This window comes from Micropterus dolomieu, linkage group LG06 (genome assembly GCF_021292245.1).
Source record: "Micropterus dolomieu isolate WLL.071019.BEF.003 ecotype Adirondacks linkage group LG06, ASM2129224v1, whole genome shotgun sequence".
NCBI classification, from domain to species: domain Eukaryota; kingdom Metazoa; phylum Chordata; class Actinopteri; order Centrarchiformes; family Centrarchidae; genus Micropterus; species Micropterus dolomieu.
This window is the reverse complement of record NC_060155.1, coordinates 25,688,378-25,708,272: the sequence shown is the minus strand read 5'-3', so window position 1 is coordinate 25,708,272 and position 19,895 is coordinate 25,688,378. Positions and strand designations below refer to the sequence as shown.

General features: G+C 40.0%; 1 protein-coding gene across 1 annotated transcript in view; it reads left to right on the top strand.

The window, feature by feature from the left end:
* The window catches only part of LOC123972533 (flocculation protein FLO11-like), a 76,348-nt gene that overhangs the window by 13,955 nt on the left and 42,498 nt on the right, over positions 1-19,895 (top strand). The window contains exon 2 of the mRNA XM_046052059.1: positions 5,703-5,896. Within this exon, the coding sequence (XP_045908015.1) occupies positions 5,713-5,896 (184 nt within the window). The 5' untranslated portion in view covers positions 5,703-5,712. The remainder of the gene's footprint in view (positions 1-5,702; positions 5,897-19,895) is intronic.

Genomic DNA, 19,895 nt, shown 5'->3' with positions numbered 1-19,895 from the left:
ATATGAAGTCAGTGCAGTGCTCCCTTGGCTGCTATGTAACGCCAGCTAAATCGGTAACAAAGTACACGTTAATGTTAGCTGTATGCCATTACTACTTACTGGTCCAGGGTTGAGAACATCAGGTACAAATTAAACTGGTGTACATCTCTGTCCTGTTCACATACTGTACATCATGATACTAGTTAAATTACAGTATATTTCAGTTCAGAGTCTCTTATTAAAGAGAAGAAGGTGGTGACCAGGACGAGCTGTGGTTAGTAAAGTAAATTAGGGAAGCTAGCTAGTCCTTTTAAGCTAAGGAGTTTCTTTTAGACTTCAATTTGCAAATTAAATGCATAGTAATTATCCAGAAATCACAAGATGCAGCGATAATCGCTTTTTAATCGCATCGCAGCCACCTGAATCGTAATCGAATCGAATCATGAGGTGACCAGAGATTCCCACCCCTACTGAGCATGTAGGTGTTGTTTTCCTCGAGGTGTGTGAGGGCTGAGTGGAGCGTAGAGAAGATGGAATATAGGCTATATGACTCCTTTTAATTTATATTACGTAAACTCATCAGAAAATTAGCTGATATGTAAATGTTCTTCCACAAACCTATTTGATGTATTTTGGTGCTGAATGCTCTCTGAGGTCTAATATTTAGCCAGTATTACATGTTTGTTTTCCTGAGCTGAGTTTATCTTGGAAGTTGTTATATATTTCCTGTAACATTTTTTTCCCCGTACACACATACAACTATGGGCTACCACAAAAGCTATTTTTCAGAAAACAATGTTGCAATTTTTTTTAGTTTATGACAAAATAATAACAGAAAATCCTGCCTGTACTGATTTATGTACAGTACATCGAGGTTACACGAGGGTATGCAAAAATATCCACCAAATCTCTCCTGTATTTTGGTGGTACAGCAATGTGTTTGATTTCCTCCTTTCCTTCTTTCCTGGCCTTTGAATGTGTGTGTATGCTTGCGTGAGAGCTGTCAGTTTTCTGGAGGATGAGATGATTATGTAGCAGACGGTTGAGTTCAGAGAGGGAGAGGTGGTGGATGCTGGAGCAGGGGATTGTGGGTGCGCAGTTTTTAATCCCTCGGAGTGCAACAGCTGTCATCATCATCATCATCTCTCTTTCTCACACACACACACACACACACACACACACAAACACACACACAAACATTTTTATTTCCCCAGTTACATCATAATGCATCTAGTAATATTGATTTTATACACTTATTAGGTCAAAGTTGATCAAAGTTCTCTGTGAAGGTACTGCACCAATCCACCGATTACAAGGATTCCTTTGAAATTATTTGATTTTGGTCTAAAAATATGGTTTTAAATGCTGGTTTGACCTTAGTGTTGACACAGACTTAGTCCATAATGTTGCACTTTATCACAGCTGCACACAGACGGTATGGACTTACACAGCACGGCTTGAAACAGCACAACTCAAGGAGGCTTGAACAAAAGCTGGTTTATTGAACAATATTTCAAAAACACAAGGTGGGTATCTTAGTCGGAGAGGTACACTGGTCTAATACACTAGGAACAGGGCTGGAACTCACTAGTCACTGGGAGCCAGATGATGTGGCGGCTAACACAAGGACTGAGTGGTTATTTATGCACAAAGACATGGGAGACAATGAGGCGCAGGTGGAACACAGTAGGGCGGGGCAGGTGATCACACAGACAGCGAGGCAGACGGGGCCTGGAACGAAACACAATGTGAGTAATAGAAAACCAAAACAGAGGGGGAAATATAAATGACAAAAACATGACCTTATCTGCCAGAGCTGGGCATGATGCACCTGAAGCCTTAGTAGTACTAGTGCGCATATTATTTTCTTAATTGATCAGTTGTTCTACAAAAAGCTCAGAAAATACAGACACTAAAGCCCAAGGTGAAAGTCATTAAATTGCTTGTTTTGTCTGACCAGAAGTCAATAACCTAAACATATAAAATTTAATTTTTTCTTAAAATTAGTTAAGACCATGAAAAACACTAAGTCTTCACATTTGACTTGCTGGAACCTGAGAATGATCACCAGTTTTGCTCAAACAACTTCTGAGAGAAATATCTGGTTCTTGAGCTGCTAAATGCTCTACTATATCCAGGGGAGGAAGGGAAAGATAATATACATATAAGTGAACACACAGTATATACTGTACCTTGTCACACACACACATTATAAATTAACTGACTTCTTGTCACTAGACAGAAAAGTAGTGTACAGTTGGTTTATCTGAGGTTTTTCATTGAACAGCTGTCTGCTACTGATGTAAGAAGAACAGAACTACAATATAGGGCTAGAAATGCACTATAATAGGTCACTTTTAACACTACTCACTACATTCTGTATGGGCTACAATTTCAGTTTCCTAAAGGAGTGGAATAATCCCTGGTAATGGTCAACCATGAGGTCTCTTTTGCTATACAAAGCTCTTCCTGGTCCTTTTTTGTGTGATATTATGTGAGGGCTGTTTCCCATTCGCTTGCAGTGCTCTTTATTCCTTTCTTGTAGGAGGTCTGGTAGAGTCCTCAAAAATATCTCATAAATCTAAATTCAAGGTCAGACAAAGTTTCAGCATTAGTAAAAACAGCCTGTCTAAGAGATCAGTCTTTTAATATATATTTTCCAGTGTATGCGTGAAGTCTAGCGTGGGCCATCCTTTGGTTCTTTGCACAACGAGATCTGGCCCTCTCTCCCAGACTGCCTTTCAGATTTTGTGGTTGTCATGGTTTTAGTGTTTAGTTTTGTTACTGCCTGTTTTATTTTGAAAGTTTGCTGCTTCGTGTGTCTTGTCTCATTTGACCTGCCTTTGAGTGCCTGTTTATTTTCTGGCCAATATTGTCTAATGTGTTCCACCTGTGTCTCATTATTCGACCCTCTCTTGTGTATTTGTGAAATCAGGTTAAAATGTACACATTGCAGTACTTATCACCTGCGACCGTACGGATACAGATACAGACTCACTTGTGTCCACATGATGTGTCTCTGCACACACCATGTGGCCACTCAGTAATCCCCTACCCAGACTGTCTGCACTATATTGTGTTAAATGCTGTAGTATGTTGGTCATGTTAAATAAAATGTACATTAATGTAACTGCTTTGGGCCCAATTCTTAATAGAAACATTTATATTTTGATAATGCACCAGGTTAGTGTGTTCCTTGTGCAATTTACAGCATCAGTTCTCTGAGAATTTTTTTCATATTCAAGCAAAATACTTAAGGTAACTGAAATATCATGAATCAGGAAATCAGTGGCGATACCCAACTCTAGTGTGTAATGAAAGGCCGACTAGGTGAGACAAAGAACACCAGTTCCAGGCCACTGAATGTTCTGGCTTATGAAATCTCTCCAATGGAGCGCTAAGTATTGCAGAGGTAGGAAGCCTCTATTTAGGATCGGTTCATTTTGTACTGGAGTGATTATTGAGTGCATCATGAGTGTGTGTGTGTGTGTGTGACAGAGAGAGAGAGAGCTTTGTGATTATAAGACTTTATAAGAAGAGAAACCAGAATTCATAGTGAAATGTCATTCATAGCTGTGATAGAGTAATAGAGAGAAAACAGAAAACAAGAAGAGGTAGAAACCCTAAGTGAAAGTGTGTGTGTGTGTGTGTGTGTGAGGTGTCCGCTGTACTGTGTCCTTTAGCTAAAACAATGGCCTACAGTTCCACTCAAGGCCTGCTAACACTCTACTGTATGTCCTCGTACTGGCTACTGTGTGTGTGTGTGTGTGTGTGTGGTAAAGTTGCAAGACAATGACAGCTTGTTTGCTGGGAGGGTGGATGGACGGATAAACAGAGGACAGGAAGAAAGAAGAGTTTGTTCAGTGGTCATGCTGTTTTTAGTGTTGGGACACTGTTTATATTTTACATTTGTAGCATTTGTAGTGAAGAATGAATCCAGCTTATACTATTCTGTTTCAGTCTTTGTTTGTGATGTCTTTGTTTTTTATTTCAGTAGATACATTTACATTTACGTAGGTTTGGCTACCCAGTTCTTCATTTGTACTTTTCTATCTTGTGAACACGAAACACATCACTACTTGTGTGGCACGTACTGGGTACTAGAACAGCAAATGTAATATATTGTGTTACTAGCTGCTGGTTTATTCGCTACTGTGTGCAGTTGAAACTTTTCATTCTTAAATACTATACAATGCACTTACTTTGGAAATGATTTTCCACTGAGACTCATTCGGTCTGAAACAACAGACCCAGCCACCTGCTGTATTAGTGTTTAGTTGTTTAGTTGTCATGTTCTTCAAAGGTGTCATTTATATCTTAGGCTTTGCCATAAGGTTTTGTGAGCTCAGACAATCTGTGTCAAGCTTTCTCGGATTTATTCTAAAGCATCACATGAGCAGAGCCAGACCGCCAAGCTAAAAGTGCTTATTGCTGCAATAAATGGTTCATATCTTGAAGCGTGTCTGGACGAATGATTCATAATGGTGTGTAAACTGCACAGATAAAATTCATCAGTATAGATAACGTTGACACTCATATTACACCAATAAGAATTCTAAAGCTCTATGTTCTTTTTTTAAATGTAATTAGACTAATTTTTATTCTGCTTCATCAGCAGAAACAACCTTAACGGCAACACACACTTGCAGCGTATGATGCACATCAAAACGTGTGTTTTCCATGTCAGTCTACGCACTGGTCAATGCGGGCAGCAGCAAGTCAGTGTGCGAGGATCCATTAACGTCCTGTTTTCCAGCGTCAACTCTCCTGAAAAGCAGCAATCGTATCACATTCACTTATCTCATCAGAAGTCATTGATTTCTATGAATCATTTATGAGTACTTTTTTAGGAAAACAAACGTGAAGAAATAATTTTATGGATACTTAATGGATGTATGTTTGCCTTATTGCATTACTTATTTAGAAGCCATAGTTTATTTACCTTTGTAACTACCACTCCATGCAGAAGTACCTCATTCATGTAACACAAGGAATGTGAAGACAGTAGAAAAAGGGAAACACAACAAACTTGTTAATATTTTTCAGTCAGGGCATTTTTATTTTTCCTTTTTCAACTGTCACTTTCAATTTTGCCTTTGAAAACTTGTTAAACATAATTTTTTTGTTGAGTTTTAATTCAATTTCAATGGTTATTGTTGCTTTGGCTCTAATTACTAACATTAATTAATCTTAGAAAATCATTCCACATTCAAGCAAGTCCCACCAAACTGAATAAAGAGAGAGAAAAGAAAGTAAAACAGTGAAAACAGAGATGTACAGGAAAGAAAAAGCATGACAAGGTGCAACATGTGCCAGTTTCTTTATCTGTTCTTGGGGCATTTTTATTATCAGGCTGCATCTGCAATAACATCACTGCTCACCTGAAATGACAGGCTTTTAGAAGGTGTGAAGTGGTCGGTTACATACAAATAAGAAAAAATAAGTTACAGGTTATTTATGACACACAGGCAGAATGACTGTCAGACAACCTGTGAAGTGGAGTGGATAAAGGAGAAAACAGTAAGCGTGGCTGATTTTGCCTTTATTGAAGATAGTACAGCTTAAGATAGACAGGAAAAGCGCGGGAGAGAGAGGGGAAGACATGCAGTAAATGAGCCGCCGGTCTACAATGGTACATTGCGTGTGATCTACCGAGTGAGCTAACCGACGCCCCAGCAAAGATTAATAAAGGCAATCACACCTGTCTCTCCTTTTCTCTCCAGTAACAGGACTATGGACCTGAGCCTGCGAGATGCTCTGGGTGGAGGTGGAGTCCCAGGTGGGGCCCCTGCTGAGTCCCTGCTGAAGAGAGACTTTGCAGCCACGCTGGAGAAGGACAGCTTTGATGACAAGGTGGGAGAGACAGTCACCAAGAGCGACTACCGACCCTTACTGGATGGAAAGGACACCAAGAGCGGTAAGTCGCCATGAGCATTTAAGCTAAGATGTGGAGAGGGAGTGATGCTTTTCCCTAATGTGATGTGGATCCCTGTAGGGAATCAGTCTTTTCCCAAAGAGGTGAGACCTGAGTGGGCTGCTAGGCATTTGTAAAAATCACTGGGCTTGAATTTAAGTTGTCCAGGTGAAATTGGCCTCTGATTTTAAGGTGGTAAACTAGCTGAAGAAGACAATTTTGCTGCAATGTGTGTGTTCCCTGCACTCTGAAAGGCCCATACCAAATAACTTCTCTCTGCTTACACGTTCCATTAGTGCCCCTGATTCCCAAAGCATGCGGTCATACCATATCAAGATAGATATCCTGCTTATGAGTAGTTCTGATTGGACAGACACAGTCACTGCATCACTGCCTTCCTTCCAAAATGTCCTCTTCAACTAAAACACTCTGTTGTGGAGTGCATAGTAACCTCTTTGCTACTAACACTAATTGTTGTAGTTGTTCACGAGCTCCTGGGATCGCCACACAGCTGAAACTATTAATATCCCAATTTGACCCATTTCTGGCGGAACACATTAAAACATATGGTCTTGTACTCATCACCAACAATATAATGTTGATCAGTTAACATTTATCTTTAGATTTGTTAGCAAGCAAGGTAAGATTGGCTTTTGAGCCACTTCAGATCCACACAGGACAAAGTTTGACTGACAGCAGTCCAGAGGTGGAACAGTATTTTGATTTACTGCAATCCTTGTACACATTCAGCTCTGCTTCTACACATGAGTAGGGGTTAGTTTTTCGGAACTCTGGTATTCATATAGACTTAACATTAAAGTCACTAATATCAAACACTTGGTGGAGCTGTCAAGCTGACTCCACTAAAACTCTTTGGTAAAACTACTGTAAAATAAGAAAGGTCTTAGAGAGCATATCTGCAGATGAAAATGAGAAAAGAGACAGAGACTGAAGTGAAACCAGCACACTGTATGTAAAATTAGATCAAGTGGGAACTGCATTCATGGCTAACATCTGGAATACTATTCGTTCGTGATTCCCAATGACAAGCCTGTAAATTCAGAAAGTGGACATAAACCTCATTACAGCAGTGCAGCTTCTTAGGTCTCTGTGTGATTTTGTGTCCTTTTTACAAATATCTAGGATTAAAAATGTAAAAGGACAAGTATGACACAGAGATGCCTGAACATACTGCCACTCATGGCCATTGAATCGAAATTCGAAGTTGGACTTTGATCAGTGACTTCCTCAAAGAAGGCCAGGAGCAAGCCAGTGGTAAAGACAGGATATTTGTCACTGCAGGTTTGTGTGGTTGTGGCTCGATACTACATTTGATGTTTTTTAATGCCATCTTTCATGGTTTGTTGTTGTTGGTTTTATTTAAGGCACAACAGGAAAAAATATTGTTTTATCATGCACTGGTCAATTTTGAGATTTTGGACTACTTTGGGCTTCTTTAACATGTCTTTTTTCAGACTAGGGGAAATAAAATGTCCAAAATATACATTTATTATTTATTACATTTTACTATAGTTTGTCTTTGTGCATCTGTAGATTTCTGCTAAAATTTAGCATTCTAAGGTAACATGTCTTCCCGCTATCGCTGTCTGCACCGTAGCCACACCTCCTCCACTCTAGTGCTCAGCCCCCTCCTGTTCCTGTACACCCACAATTGCATTCCCCGACATGGAGATAACTCTTTTTGCAGATGACACCACCATCATCAGCCGGATTTAAAATAACGATGAGCATTAATATTGTGAGGAAATCAACAGTCTTGCAGAATGGTGCACAGAGAACGACCTACTGCTCAACGTCAGCAAAACTAAAGAGCTGATTGTTTATTTTTTGGAAAAAGAGGTGAAGACACACACAGCAGGCGAACAGTTTTAGGTTCCTGGGAATCAGCATCACAGACAACCTGTTTTGGTCCTCTCACATCTCCAAGTTCTAGTTAATTTTTACAGAGGAGCAATAGAAAGCGTCCTGACTGGAAACATCACAAACTGGCATGGGATGTGTACAGCCCAGGACAGGGGGCTCTGCAGCAGGTGATTAAAACCGCTAACAAGATTTTTGGTACCCAGCTACCTAGCATTAAGTGATATCATTAATGTGAGATGATACTAAAATCCAGGACCCACCCAGCCAAAGACTGTTCACCCTGCTGCCATCTGGCAAGACATACAGAAGAATCCACTGTCATACTAACATTTAAATTAGTTTTATTTGGGTGACTTATTACATTCACCCATCTTCTTTATATAATTTTTGTAACGTTTGTTTATGTGAGTAGCATAAAGTGAACTACAACTTTAATCTAGTCTTAAAATAATGAATAAATCTACCTCGTTCCTTTTAATACATGTTGTTTGTTGTTTTTGTCCAGGGCCCGTGGTCATGATAATCCACACCATTATTCAATACGACTAACTATCAAATTTAAGACGTTTAAAGATCGTGCTGACGTTTAAGGTGTTTAAAGATCTTTACTTCAGCGATGTGTCTGAAAATATGATGATGCAATCATTTTATCTGGAGAAAGACTCACCACATCGTTGGTCTTCTGTGAAAAGCAAAAAAACACTTGCTTTTGATGCAGAATGGTGGAATTTTGTCTACAAATCCGTCTTTGGTCAACGAGCATACAGTGGAACTACAAAATAGTTTCATTTTGTAGTTTGACCAAGTCATCAGATAAATTGTAAGTAGTTACGGCTGTCAAGTTTGCCGCAAACAGTTGTCTTTGTAGCTGCTGAAGATATTAATGTTAATAATTATATTGCAGTGTTAATTTGTTGCTGTTAAACATGCTTTGCTTTAAAGGCTTTTCCACTGGTTTTTACAGAGACATGATGCGTTAATAAATAATGTTTTCCACAGTGTAGGGTTTGGCATACTGAACATACTGATTTAGAGCCTTTGGTTAAATTCAGATGCTTGAAATTAAGAGATCATGTGATTTCAAAATTAGTTTTAAGTCAACGGCAGTCCAATAATGATCCTGGACTTTTTCTTTTTGTTATCATCACCGCACAAAATACAGAAAACACAAGCTCCTCAGATTCTCCTCTATGCATCAGGGCAATCAGGAATCCTCATAGGAGTGTGTTTGTGTGTGTGCTTCGAAGATTAAGTGTAATTGCTTCGACACTTTGGCCAACCCTGTCTAGACTTAAATTAGCTGTTGGACTGTCTTTCTTTGTCTTTGTCATTCTCTCTGTCTTTCTCTCTCCATGTCATTGTTAAGCTGTGTCAGCCTGGAGACAGTGCAGTATTAGCATCGTTACCATCACCACACAATCACACACACACACAAAATTCGCACCCTGCCAGTGGCACAGTCTGGCCCACTGAGTTGAATGTTAACTTGTCTAGCTGTCAGTGTTTGACATGCAACAGAGCTGTAGGGAACCACAGTTTTGTTACAGTTGCAATCCACGGCACTTGTAGATGGGCATGCTGGTGTAATTCTGTAGTATATAGTGCTTTGCGCCCGTATAGTTGGGGGACAGAAGAGACAGAATAAAAATCAAAGCAGGAGAGTTCGTTGCATGGGTCTCACAGTGTTTGTGTCCTTTTGATTGGAAATGTGAGTTTGTAACAGAAGTTCACTTCACATATAGAGCAGGTATGGATCAGCTTTTCACACTATGTATACCACATCACGTGACCATGATGTGACAAAAAAAATTTAACTTTGCAATTCAAACTGTTGTAGTTTGTTCATATACATCACACAATACAGCCGCATAAGCATTGCAGATTCATCATATTAATGAAATGGCATAAAGTTTATAGATGAAACACATATCTTGGCTTGTGCCTTGTTTATCTTCTCTTGAATTCTATAGTGGGTAGTGTTGTGTTTTCTCTTTCCTTTCAGTGTTAATAATGTGGAAGAAGTGAAGTCATTTGAGGCCTCAGTTTTATTGAAAGGCTGTGATGAATCTGACTCCTGCAGTGTGAAACCAAAAGCTCATCTGTCCTCAATGTCAGTAAGGGCAAACGTTTAGTTCTGCCTCATTTTTCCTTCCCCAAGCTCATTTTGCACAGCACCTAAAAAATCCAGCAGTTTCTTTTTCTGATTTGAAACTAGCTAAATAATTTTGAGATAAAACATAAGGAACTGTTAATTCTAGAGGTAAACCTAAGAGCATACTACTATAGGGCTGTCCCCGACTAAGGATTTACATAGTCGAATTAGAATCGTCAAGTCCTGCCTATAGTCGACTGATAGTCGAATCATGTGTGTTTTTGTGCGCGGCGATTGCGAGCGCCGGGGGGGGGTTTAGCGAAAATGGCACGATCCTTGTTTGGTTTGACCCTTGTGATGTTTCGATTGTGAGACTAGGTGCGTTTGACTTCATGCGGCTCTGCGCAGCACACACATGCTGGACTTAAAATAAGGCATGCTGGTTAGAAATTGTGTCCGACTTTCGTCGGTGCTGCAGAACGTCACCATGTCACATGACAATAAAACCTCACGGGAGCAAGGCGGCTGCAGGCGCCGAGTCCGGCGGCCGCAGTTGCTTTTCCCCAGCTGCACCAAGTTGGAACCACACTTTTGCCTGGTCTCGCGTCATTTTTCATGTGAGTGTTTTTGGCAGTTTCCAAACAGCTTCAGTTGCATTACAACCACCCACTGGATTGGAGCCGGGCTTACCCCAGTTTATTGTAGCCCAGGAAAATAAAGACAAATGCAATCAGATTTGTTCTCTGGCCAACCGAGACCGAATGTGGCTACTTGTAAATGAAAGTTTATTAATTGGCATCTGTATTTTATCCGGATGCTAAGATTTAACACAATGGCATTTAGTACAGATATCAAATGTGTTTTTTGCATAAGCCTTAAAAAAATCTGTGCATATTATGTCCTCTCAATAACATTGATGTTTATTTGAAATAAGATATTCAGTTGCTGATAGCACAGAATGACCACAGTACTGAAAGTATGAACTTGTGGAAAAATGTCCTTTAGTTGATTCTGCTGATGTTTTTATTACTTTTAACATTCACAAAGCTGCTATTTGAGTGTGCAAATAAAGCATCTGAGAGGTTTCAAAGACAGATTTTAGCAGTTGTAATTTCTTTCAGGAATTTGTAGTAGAAACAAATGTTTTAATAACAAGTTACATAAGTTGATGTATATCATACAGTTTGAATGTGAATACATTTTGCTCTACAATCACTGCAGCAGTTGCACTCAAAATATGAATTTGAGAGAGAGACAGAGAGAGAGATTGAGAAGGAGCAGGTATTAGGGGTGAATAATTATGCACACCAAGCAAGGCAAGTTTATTTATATAGCACATTTGAACAACAGGGTAATTCAAATTGCTTTACATAAGACATAAAAGCAATAGGGAAATATAAAGATTTTAAAAGAGTTAAATAGAAAATAAAAAGAGGCAGCTCTCTCACCATTGCTTATTTCACTCCTTTGATTCCCCATCTCCCACTCTATCCTTTTTTCAACACTTAGGGACTCTAACCCTTATTCCTTAGATACAGTTGTCACTGTAAATCCAGATTGTCCACGCTACAAACTCTGGTAACAGTGGTTGACAGCGGGACCCTGTCAACAAGTTACTTAGGGACTCTAACCCTGAGGGGACTCTAACCCTTTAACACTTAAGCCGCATTTTGGATCTCTTTTCAAGGAACTAAAAGGTTCTTTCAGCCCATTGTTGTGTGCGTTTCCACCCTGGTCTAAAGACCTGCAAAGATAGGCAAATTAACCAGGTGACGTAAGACTAAACTGCATACAAAGCAATGCACAGGCATCATTATTTGTAACCACTATCCATGGGCAAAATTTATAAATGAACATCAGATATGACTGGAATATAATGAAAAACTACAGGCTATACTTGAACATTAAAAACAGCTTTGTTTGTGGGAGTTTAATGAAGAGACACAATAAAGTTTGTTACAAATTTAATAACACACTTGATAAAGCCATCAAGTTCTTAAAATAACTCCAGCACATATAAAGCAACACAAAAGTAAAATGGCTCCGTGTAAAAACTTCCTGACTGATAAAAACTTAAAACATAACTTCGGACCCAGTATTTAGTGTAATGCCGCATTCATACCAAACGCGAATTTTCGCCTTGCGCCGCTTTCCTCGCGTGAGTACATTCGCTGCAAGTGTTCGCACACAACGCGAGAAGGCGATTTTAATGCGATAACGGTAATAAACACAACTTGCCATTACTACAGCTGTATGAACCCAAAGTAAACATTTTGCTGTGATTAAATAGCAATAAACGGATCAAACTGATGCCGTAATAACTACAATATCATGCAGTTTTGTTAGACATATGAATTCATGCTTTGTCAGGTCTTTCAGGAAGACAGCAGGACAACAACTTCTAAAATGTTTGTTTTCTGAATGGAGTTCGGGTCGATCAGGCTATGCTAACGTTAACTTGGTCACAGTAAAGTACAACGATAGCTGGAATAAAGTTACGTACACATGTTTTCTGAACTCACCAGGTAGTTCAACCTCCTCGCTTTCTTTTCTCCCAGAAATGTCCAGTTTTGTCCAGTTTTTATATAAATATGAAGTAACGTTAGTGGCAAACGACGCTAACAACACTTGAACCGGATTTACACGGAAGCTAGCTGCTGAGAAGCTCGAGTGAAGGTAAATCAACGTTGTAATCATAAAAACTGAAGTAAAAAGCTAATGTAATAAAAGCAGTTTACTCTGAGCTCCTCCCTCGAGCAAACGGCGTAGTTGCCAGCAAAGTCCAGTCTGACCACGGGTGTTTATTTGTCCGAAAGCTGGAGCGCTGCTCCCTGCTCCTCTAGCTCAAGTTTAGCAGCTCTCAGCCAGCCAGCAGATTTTTAATCGCCTGCTCTCCCTGGCCCTCTCCACACAACGCTCTGAAGCTGTCGGTGACGTACGGACAATCTCAACGTTGATAGGCTATTGCGACTCAGCGCCATGCGAATTTCTCGCTTGAGTTGAAAATATTCAACTCACGCGAATTCCTTCTCTTCACCTTCGCGTCGACGGCACCGCCCCCTTCGCATCGCTTCACGCCGCCCGACAGGAAATCGCGGCTTTACGCGTCTTTGCATTGACTTTGTATGTAAACACACCGCCCCCCGAACGCTCGCTTCGCTTTTGGTCTGAAAGCACCATAACTCCGTCAGCTGTTCCCTGTAAACACACCGCTGCTCGCTGGCTGTTATTTCCGAGCAATAGGCTACATTTAATGCCGACATATGATTTCAGGCGAACATTGGCGAAACTTGTGTGGATAACACACTTGATAAAGCCATCAAGTTCATAGAATTACTCCAGCTCAGAGAAAGCAACACAAAAATAAAATCACGACAATTCGGAAAGTTATTAAAACATTTCCAGCTGCCAAGAGCTGCAGATCAGCTGCAGCACTGTGTGTCCGTCTGAGCATCGGAGGAACGGGATTTTTAACGAGCTTTATTACCTGCTGTAATCAGGTGTTCCTTCGGATACAGTATTTAGCGTAACTCCTTCAGCTGTTTTCTGTAAACACACCGCTGCACGCTGGTGGACATCGGCGAGACTTGGGACAGAAAACAGACCTGTCCCAGACGACCTGAAAGGTTCATAATGAAGAAGAAGATCAGAAATGTGTTTTGGCCCTAAACCATTCAGTACCGCAAACGCTTCATAGTCTCCGCCAAGACCTCTGCAATCTGATCAACCTCTGTTACCTACAATTTCCATAGACTTACAGCGGTTACAGTGCCGTCAGGCGCACATGACCACGACGTGTGTTTTTGATGTAGGTGTAACGCGATTGCCTGTGCCACTGGTGTTAATGCGTTAGTGATGTATTTGCAATACTGGTGTGCATAAATATTGATATGATCCACCACTAATAAGCAGGGACCTCTGCATTAACAAGTAGTGTGTGTGTGTGTGTGTGTGTGTGTGTGTGTGTGAGAAGCCAAGACACAGTCTCTCTGCAGTAGCATGTGTAAGTGTGTTTATCTCAGGCATTGTATTTTATAATCTCGAGTGCATGGGTCTGCATTTGTATATGTGTGTGTGTTACAGTACAGTAAGACTGCTGTACAGTGGAGCATCCATACCAGCAACCTCACACACATGTAGTTCTGGTGAGGTCATCAAACACACACCTTGGCTGTCACTGCCAATAACTAGGACATGTGTGTGAGTGTGCTGAATTCAGCAGATTTGTCATAGGGAGTATGATGTAAGTGAAGCTTTTACAGCACTTCTGGACACTGACGGATGGACTGACGGATGGACTGACTGACAGACCGAGAAATGAGCCCATCTGACATCCTGAACGAGTGAGACAGACAGAGGATCTGAGGCAACCCAGTCTCACATTAAAATGTGTAAAAACTATGTTGATCCAAAGCACAAGACTATTAGTTTAACAATGATGGCCGTAAAATTTTGAGAAGTTGTTTCATTTGCCCTGTTTTTCTATAGACCTGTGTCATGTTAATGTAAGTGAAAGTACTGTAAGTTCCTTTTATTCTCATGTAAAATGCAATATTTAAAGATTTCTGCATTAACATGCTTTTAGCATTTGTAGCAAGAAATATGTGTGTTTTTTCACACCTAAAGGTCTGCTTCCTGAATTAGACTAATATGAGAATGGTCCGGTTTGTGTTCACGGTAACAAAATTCAAATGCTCCAGAAATTGTGAAGAAATGCCATGTGGTGGTCTTCGATTACTTGCCATCCGGTCAACGGGTAAAAAGACAAGAAATACCTCTAAATTTCTACCTGGATATCTTACATTTTCATGTCGAGCCATAAAGAGGCTGCATTTAGCAGCTGATGGGAGAAGCAGTACCACCAGTCTCACAGTCACAGTAACAGGATTTGCATCATGTATTCAATGGCCATGGGGTTGCACCATTATTACAGAACATCTGGAGTGCGTTGTTATGCTGTTACTGGTTGTCAGGACCACAACACCAGCTATACCCAGGAGAGAGAAAAAATACCTGAATATTTCTCTGTTTCTTTCATTTTCTTTCCTCTGTCTCTCTCTGCTTCCATGTGTTTATTTCGCCTTCATTTATTTGCTCTGACGTCATACATCTCTCCCTTACTATATTTTACTCTATTAGATCATTATTTTGTTCTGTGTCATTCATTTTATTTCTTGTAAAAGGTGCTCACTTCTCCTCCTTTGTCTCTTTCCACTTCACATCACTCTTTACTCCCTCCTGTATTATACCAGTCTGGTTTATTTTCACTGACAAAGGAGCGTTATAAACATATAAACGATATAAACATTGCATGGTAGCACTGGCCTAGGAGACAACCCTACTTATTGATTTCTGTTAAACAGTTTGTCTCATCTGTCTCACATCAGTTCTTGTAACCAGGTTTGTTGCCAGTCATGTTAGTTTAAACATTTGGCTTTGATTAAGCACTTTAAAGGATTAAAGCCTGGTTACACAAGAAAGTGACACAGCTACATTTTTCCCTGCATCCTTGCAAAATGGGAAATGTGCTCAAAGCTGGGTGATGTAGGGACAACTCACTGGGCAAGTTGATGAACTACTGTAGCTTGTGAGCTAGCTTGATAAGAATGCTATGGCTAGTCTGTAAAGGTTCAAGGGTTTAAGGTTCAAGGTACCTTTATTATTCTACAACACAGGGCTACATAATATAGAATTCTTTTTTTATTTCATTAAAAAATAAAAACTATGTAAAGAGTTTCACGAAGGTTGTGATACGGTAATGTCTCCATTATGGTCACAAGACCTCTCCGAGCGAACTAGTTTGCAGTTGATTTTGACCTGAAATGTTGTCAATTCAAATGCTGGCATGACCGAGCTTTAATACCGCATACTCTATATTTTTCAAATTGTCAGCCAAGTCAATGAATAGACCAAAATCAGGTTAGTTTCTTTAAACAGTTTCACATTTCAGTTTTATAAACAGCTGCTGACTGTTTGAGGGCATTTTCTCAAGTGGCCCGTAGGTTAGAGGGTAAGGCAGGCAACATTATATTTATTTCCTATTGTCAGCAAATCCCATTGAATTGATCCTAACAACAAGTATTGTCTAAACATTGAAAACCTGATATTTTTATTTCTCTACTGTTGTCCAAAAACTATTAAAAGCCACACTGTTGCACTGGGTGACGTATTTATTCATTTCCATGAACACTGTAGTTTATTTAGTATTTAAATAATTAAAAAAATGCTAATTACATTTTCAGTAGGAATCAACGGGGTCAGACTGTGTCACAAACAGGATAGGGACGTTAGAAAGTTTTGAGAGACAGACTAACACATTGTTTTGGTCTTGTCATAGGATGTGTTGACAGTTAGAAAAATATTGCTGACTATATCTTTTAAAATGTAATTTATTTGTTTTCAGCACCAACACTGTTGATTGAGGCTTCCAGTCATCGCCACTATGATTGCATTTGTTTACAGGAGTTACATCAAACATTTAATGTGGCATACAGTAGGTCCTTCAGTTTAACACATTTTTACTCAGTCCTTTATGCTCTCAAATAGCTCAATGCTTCCATTCTCTGCCTGCCTTCTTCCCCCCTCTCTGTTTTCACTTCTATTTTCCATCCCTTTACTATCCACTGCCTTCCTCAGCCCTAAGTGCTTGCCTCTCTCCAGAGACAGTGACAGCTGTGACTGAGCGTGGGATGCTGTAGTTTGACACTAACCTCCCCTTGTCCTTGGCTTACAGAGAAAGACATTACTGTTGCAACATACGCACGCGAGTGTTAAATGTATGAAACTGGGGTCAGGCCAAGAACAACATGATAGCATCAGGAGATAGTGATGGAGGAAGATGGGATTTTATCATGGTTTTTCATGTTTGTGTTAACATGTCTTGGGGGTAAATGTCTAAACATCAGGGAGACAGAGAGAAAAAGTAAAGCATAAAAGGTTTTCAGTAACCCCTCCGTTACCTATAACTATAATCCTCTACTGTTGGAAAATGAGCAGCCTCCCTGGAGCAGTTAATGAATGGTTATTTTGTTCAAGGGTAACGTGTGTAGATGCTAAAAGAAGAGAGAGAATTATTCAGTGTTTCTCAGTCCAGTGATTTTTATCTGAACCTGCTTCTTTAACTTTAAATTCCAAGTATCAAAACCTAGGAGTACATAGCGGTCTCCTCATGTTTGTTACAGCTTCTTTGAGTATTGATAGGTTCCTGCTAGACGTCATACATCAGATAATGACAAAACTATAATTGCCTTGTGGAATTTTGGCAGGTTTATTACACTGATTTGCTAAATGGTTTCTCAACAATTACATGTGAAGGTCAAAACTACAGTCATGCCGAATGAGTTTACTGTTGACTTGATTAAAAAATGTCAGTAACAGATTATAGAAATTATTATAATTGCTTTAAAGAAATATTGCAACTGAAGGGTTAGCCCATAAAATGCTTATGTAAATATAGAGGCAGCATGTTTGTCCAGAGGCTGCCTGCCATTATCTGGAAGCTGCAATCATGCTTTGAGCTAAAGTGCAACTGGGTTCAGTCTTGGCAACCCTACATGATATGGTCCATCATTGCAAAGTGCACTTCAGCAAGCCCCAAACCACTCCAGAGGCACTGCACAGTAGACAGCCCCGCACTTTGACCTCTGAGAAGAAATGTATGAGTTGGAGGCTATGTCATGACCCTTAAAGGAGTACACCAACAATTTAAGTGTTGCAAGTTGCAGGACTTGTGAGAGACAGAATAGAAAGAAAGAATGGTTGAAATTGATGAAGCAGGGCTCCACATATCCTGACGTTGAGCCTGTAGTATGTTTGAGCTCCATGTTGTAAATTCCAACTTCTTTCTAACTCCAGTTTGTAATGTGGGCTTTCTGTTAAAAGATATATATGGTGCAAGCCCAAGCTAAGATAACCCCTGATGACTTGACAAAGCTCCTCTAGTGCCACAGAGGACATTATGCAATCACAGGGTGAGTAGTACTCTTTATGAGTTTCCCTTACAAATGATGTGAGCACAGGTGGTTTCCACCTGCTGGGCATTTCTGCCTGACGCACCTCTGACAGTGCTATTGTGCCGCCTGCAGCGTTGTCAGCTGGGAGCCACCCTGAGTTCCCCTTTCAGATGGATGTGCACTTACTGTACTTTTCAGTCAGGCTACCAAGAATCCATGTTTTATTTTGATATTAATTGCATGTTCTGCATGAATCCTTAATTGTTACCATTAAAGAATAAGGCAAAGTACTGAGGATGTTAATCTTTATAATAAGGCTTAGTAATTTCCAAAAACAGCTGGTATCTTTTAACAAACATTATTCAAACAAACTACATTATGTGTAATCATGGTTTGGGAGAAACATGTCACCCAGAGCAACGGTGTGGCTCAATCATGTTTTAGGACAACAGTGGAGTTCATATAGAATAGATCATCATCCATTCAGTTGCAATCATTTGAGCAATGAAAGTGGCTGTCTGAGAAAAGTTGCACTTTCACACAATTTTCTGTGTTTTAGGGAGAAGCTACGACCCAAACGACCTGAGTCATTAGTTGTTCCTTGTCGTTAATAAGCACGTCTCTTTGTGTCCCTAAAATGTATATTGTAAAGGGTCATTATTGTGGTTTTGTATTTGTGCAGCACAGTGTTGACAGTATTACTTGGAACATTCTGTCTCAGCACTGGAACTCAAATCAGTTTCTGATGCCTGAAAAATATATATTTAAATAACTAACTTAACATCATAAACGTGCGACGAGAAAAAGCTTTTGTCGGGGGCAGCCCTAAAAATAAGGATAAACGAAATGCAAAGACAGACGCAAAACCTTGATGGACCTACAACGAACAGACAATTGTTGGAGACCTTAAAAGATTGTTGAATGCCAGAAAAAGAACAGCAGAAACGCAGATATGTTCATTTTTATGACTAGAACCACCTGATATAACTGCGATCTGCGCTGGAGCCCACCTATGCAGGCACATCTTACTTTCTGAATAATGTGAACCTTGGCAATTGCAACTTTGCGTTTAACCAAACACAGCAGTGTCATGAGAAATGACCTGAAAGTACAACCAGCCCAGGTCATGCACAGTGGTTAGCCCAGCAAACTGTACTTCTTTAAACTATGCAACGCTATTGCAGCAAAGCTATTTTTGTGGTGGTTCCCTGCTTGTATATTTTGACTTGTGTCTCCTGGCACTGTGCTTGAAAAAGCTTCCAGTCCAGTGATGCAGAAATGCCATAAAAATCATGTTTGAAAAAAAGAAGGTTTGACCTTGAGGCTTCTTTCTGGCTGCTGTCCTCAGACGACTGTCTGTGTTCTGACTGTCCCCGCATGCTGTGTGTGTGTGCGGGTGGGTTTGTTTGTTTGTGTGGTTTCACCTGGATATAAAGTCAGTAATTCACAAATGCCTTACCTTTATAGACTCAAAATGGATACAGCCATAAAGGAACACTTGCTATCACAAACACACTTGCCTTCCAGTGTGCCTAAACTCACAGTTAATGCACACTTGTTAATTATTCATGATATCCACTATTACGCTGACGTTGGCCTAGTGTCGTCTTTTTCCCGGAATACATTTGAACCACTGCATCATTTTATAACACTGATATATTTTTAGGTATACGTTGAACAGTCAGGTTCCATATGTATGTCCCAAAAGAAGTTAATATATTATATACGTCACTGTTCTGTTTTTATTGTAGGCTGTTTATCTTTCCACCTGGTATTCAGGACCATGGACGGATACATGCTTTATAGTGCTTGTTATGTAGGTACTAAAGGGCTTGATTGGAAACAAAAATGAATTAAATAGGATGGAATATGGCCCTGGGTCTCTAAAGACTTGAGGTGTGTGATCAAGGGTTAAGTAAAGGATGTCAGGGCTTCACCACTGATGAGACAGAGTGGCAAACAATAAAACTAGCACAATCTCATGAAATCCTTGACAAACGCTTTTTATTCATAGCACATTTGGGAAGGACATACTGTTTGTTTTGCTGACAGGCATTCATTTAATTATATGGTC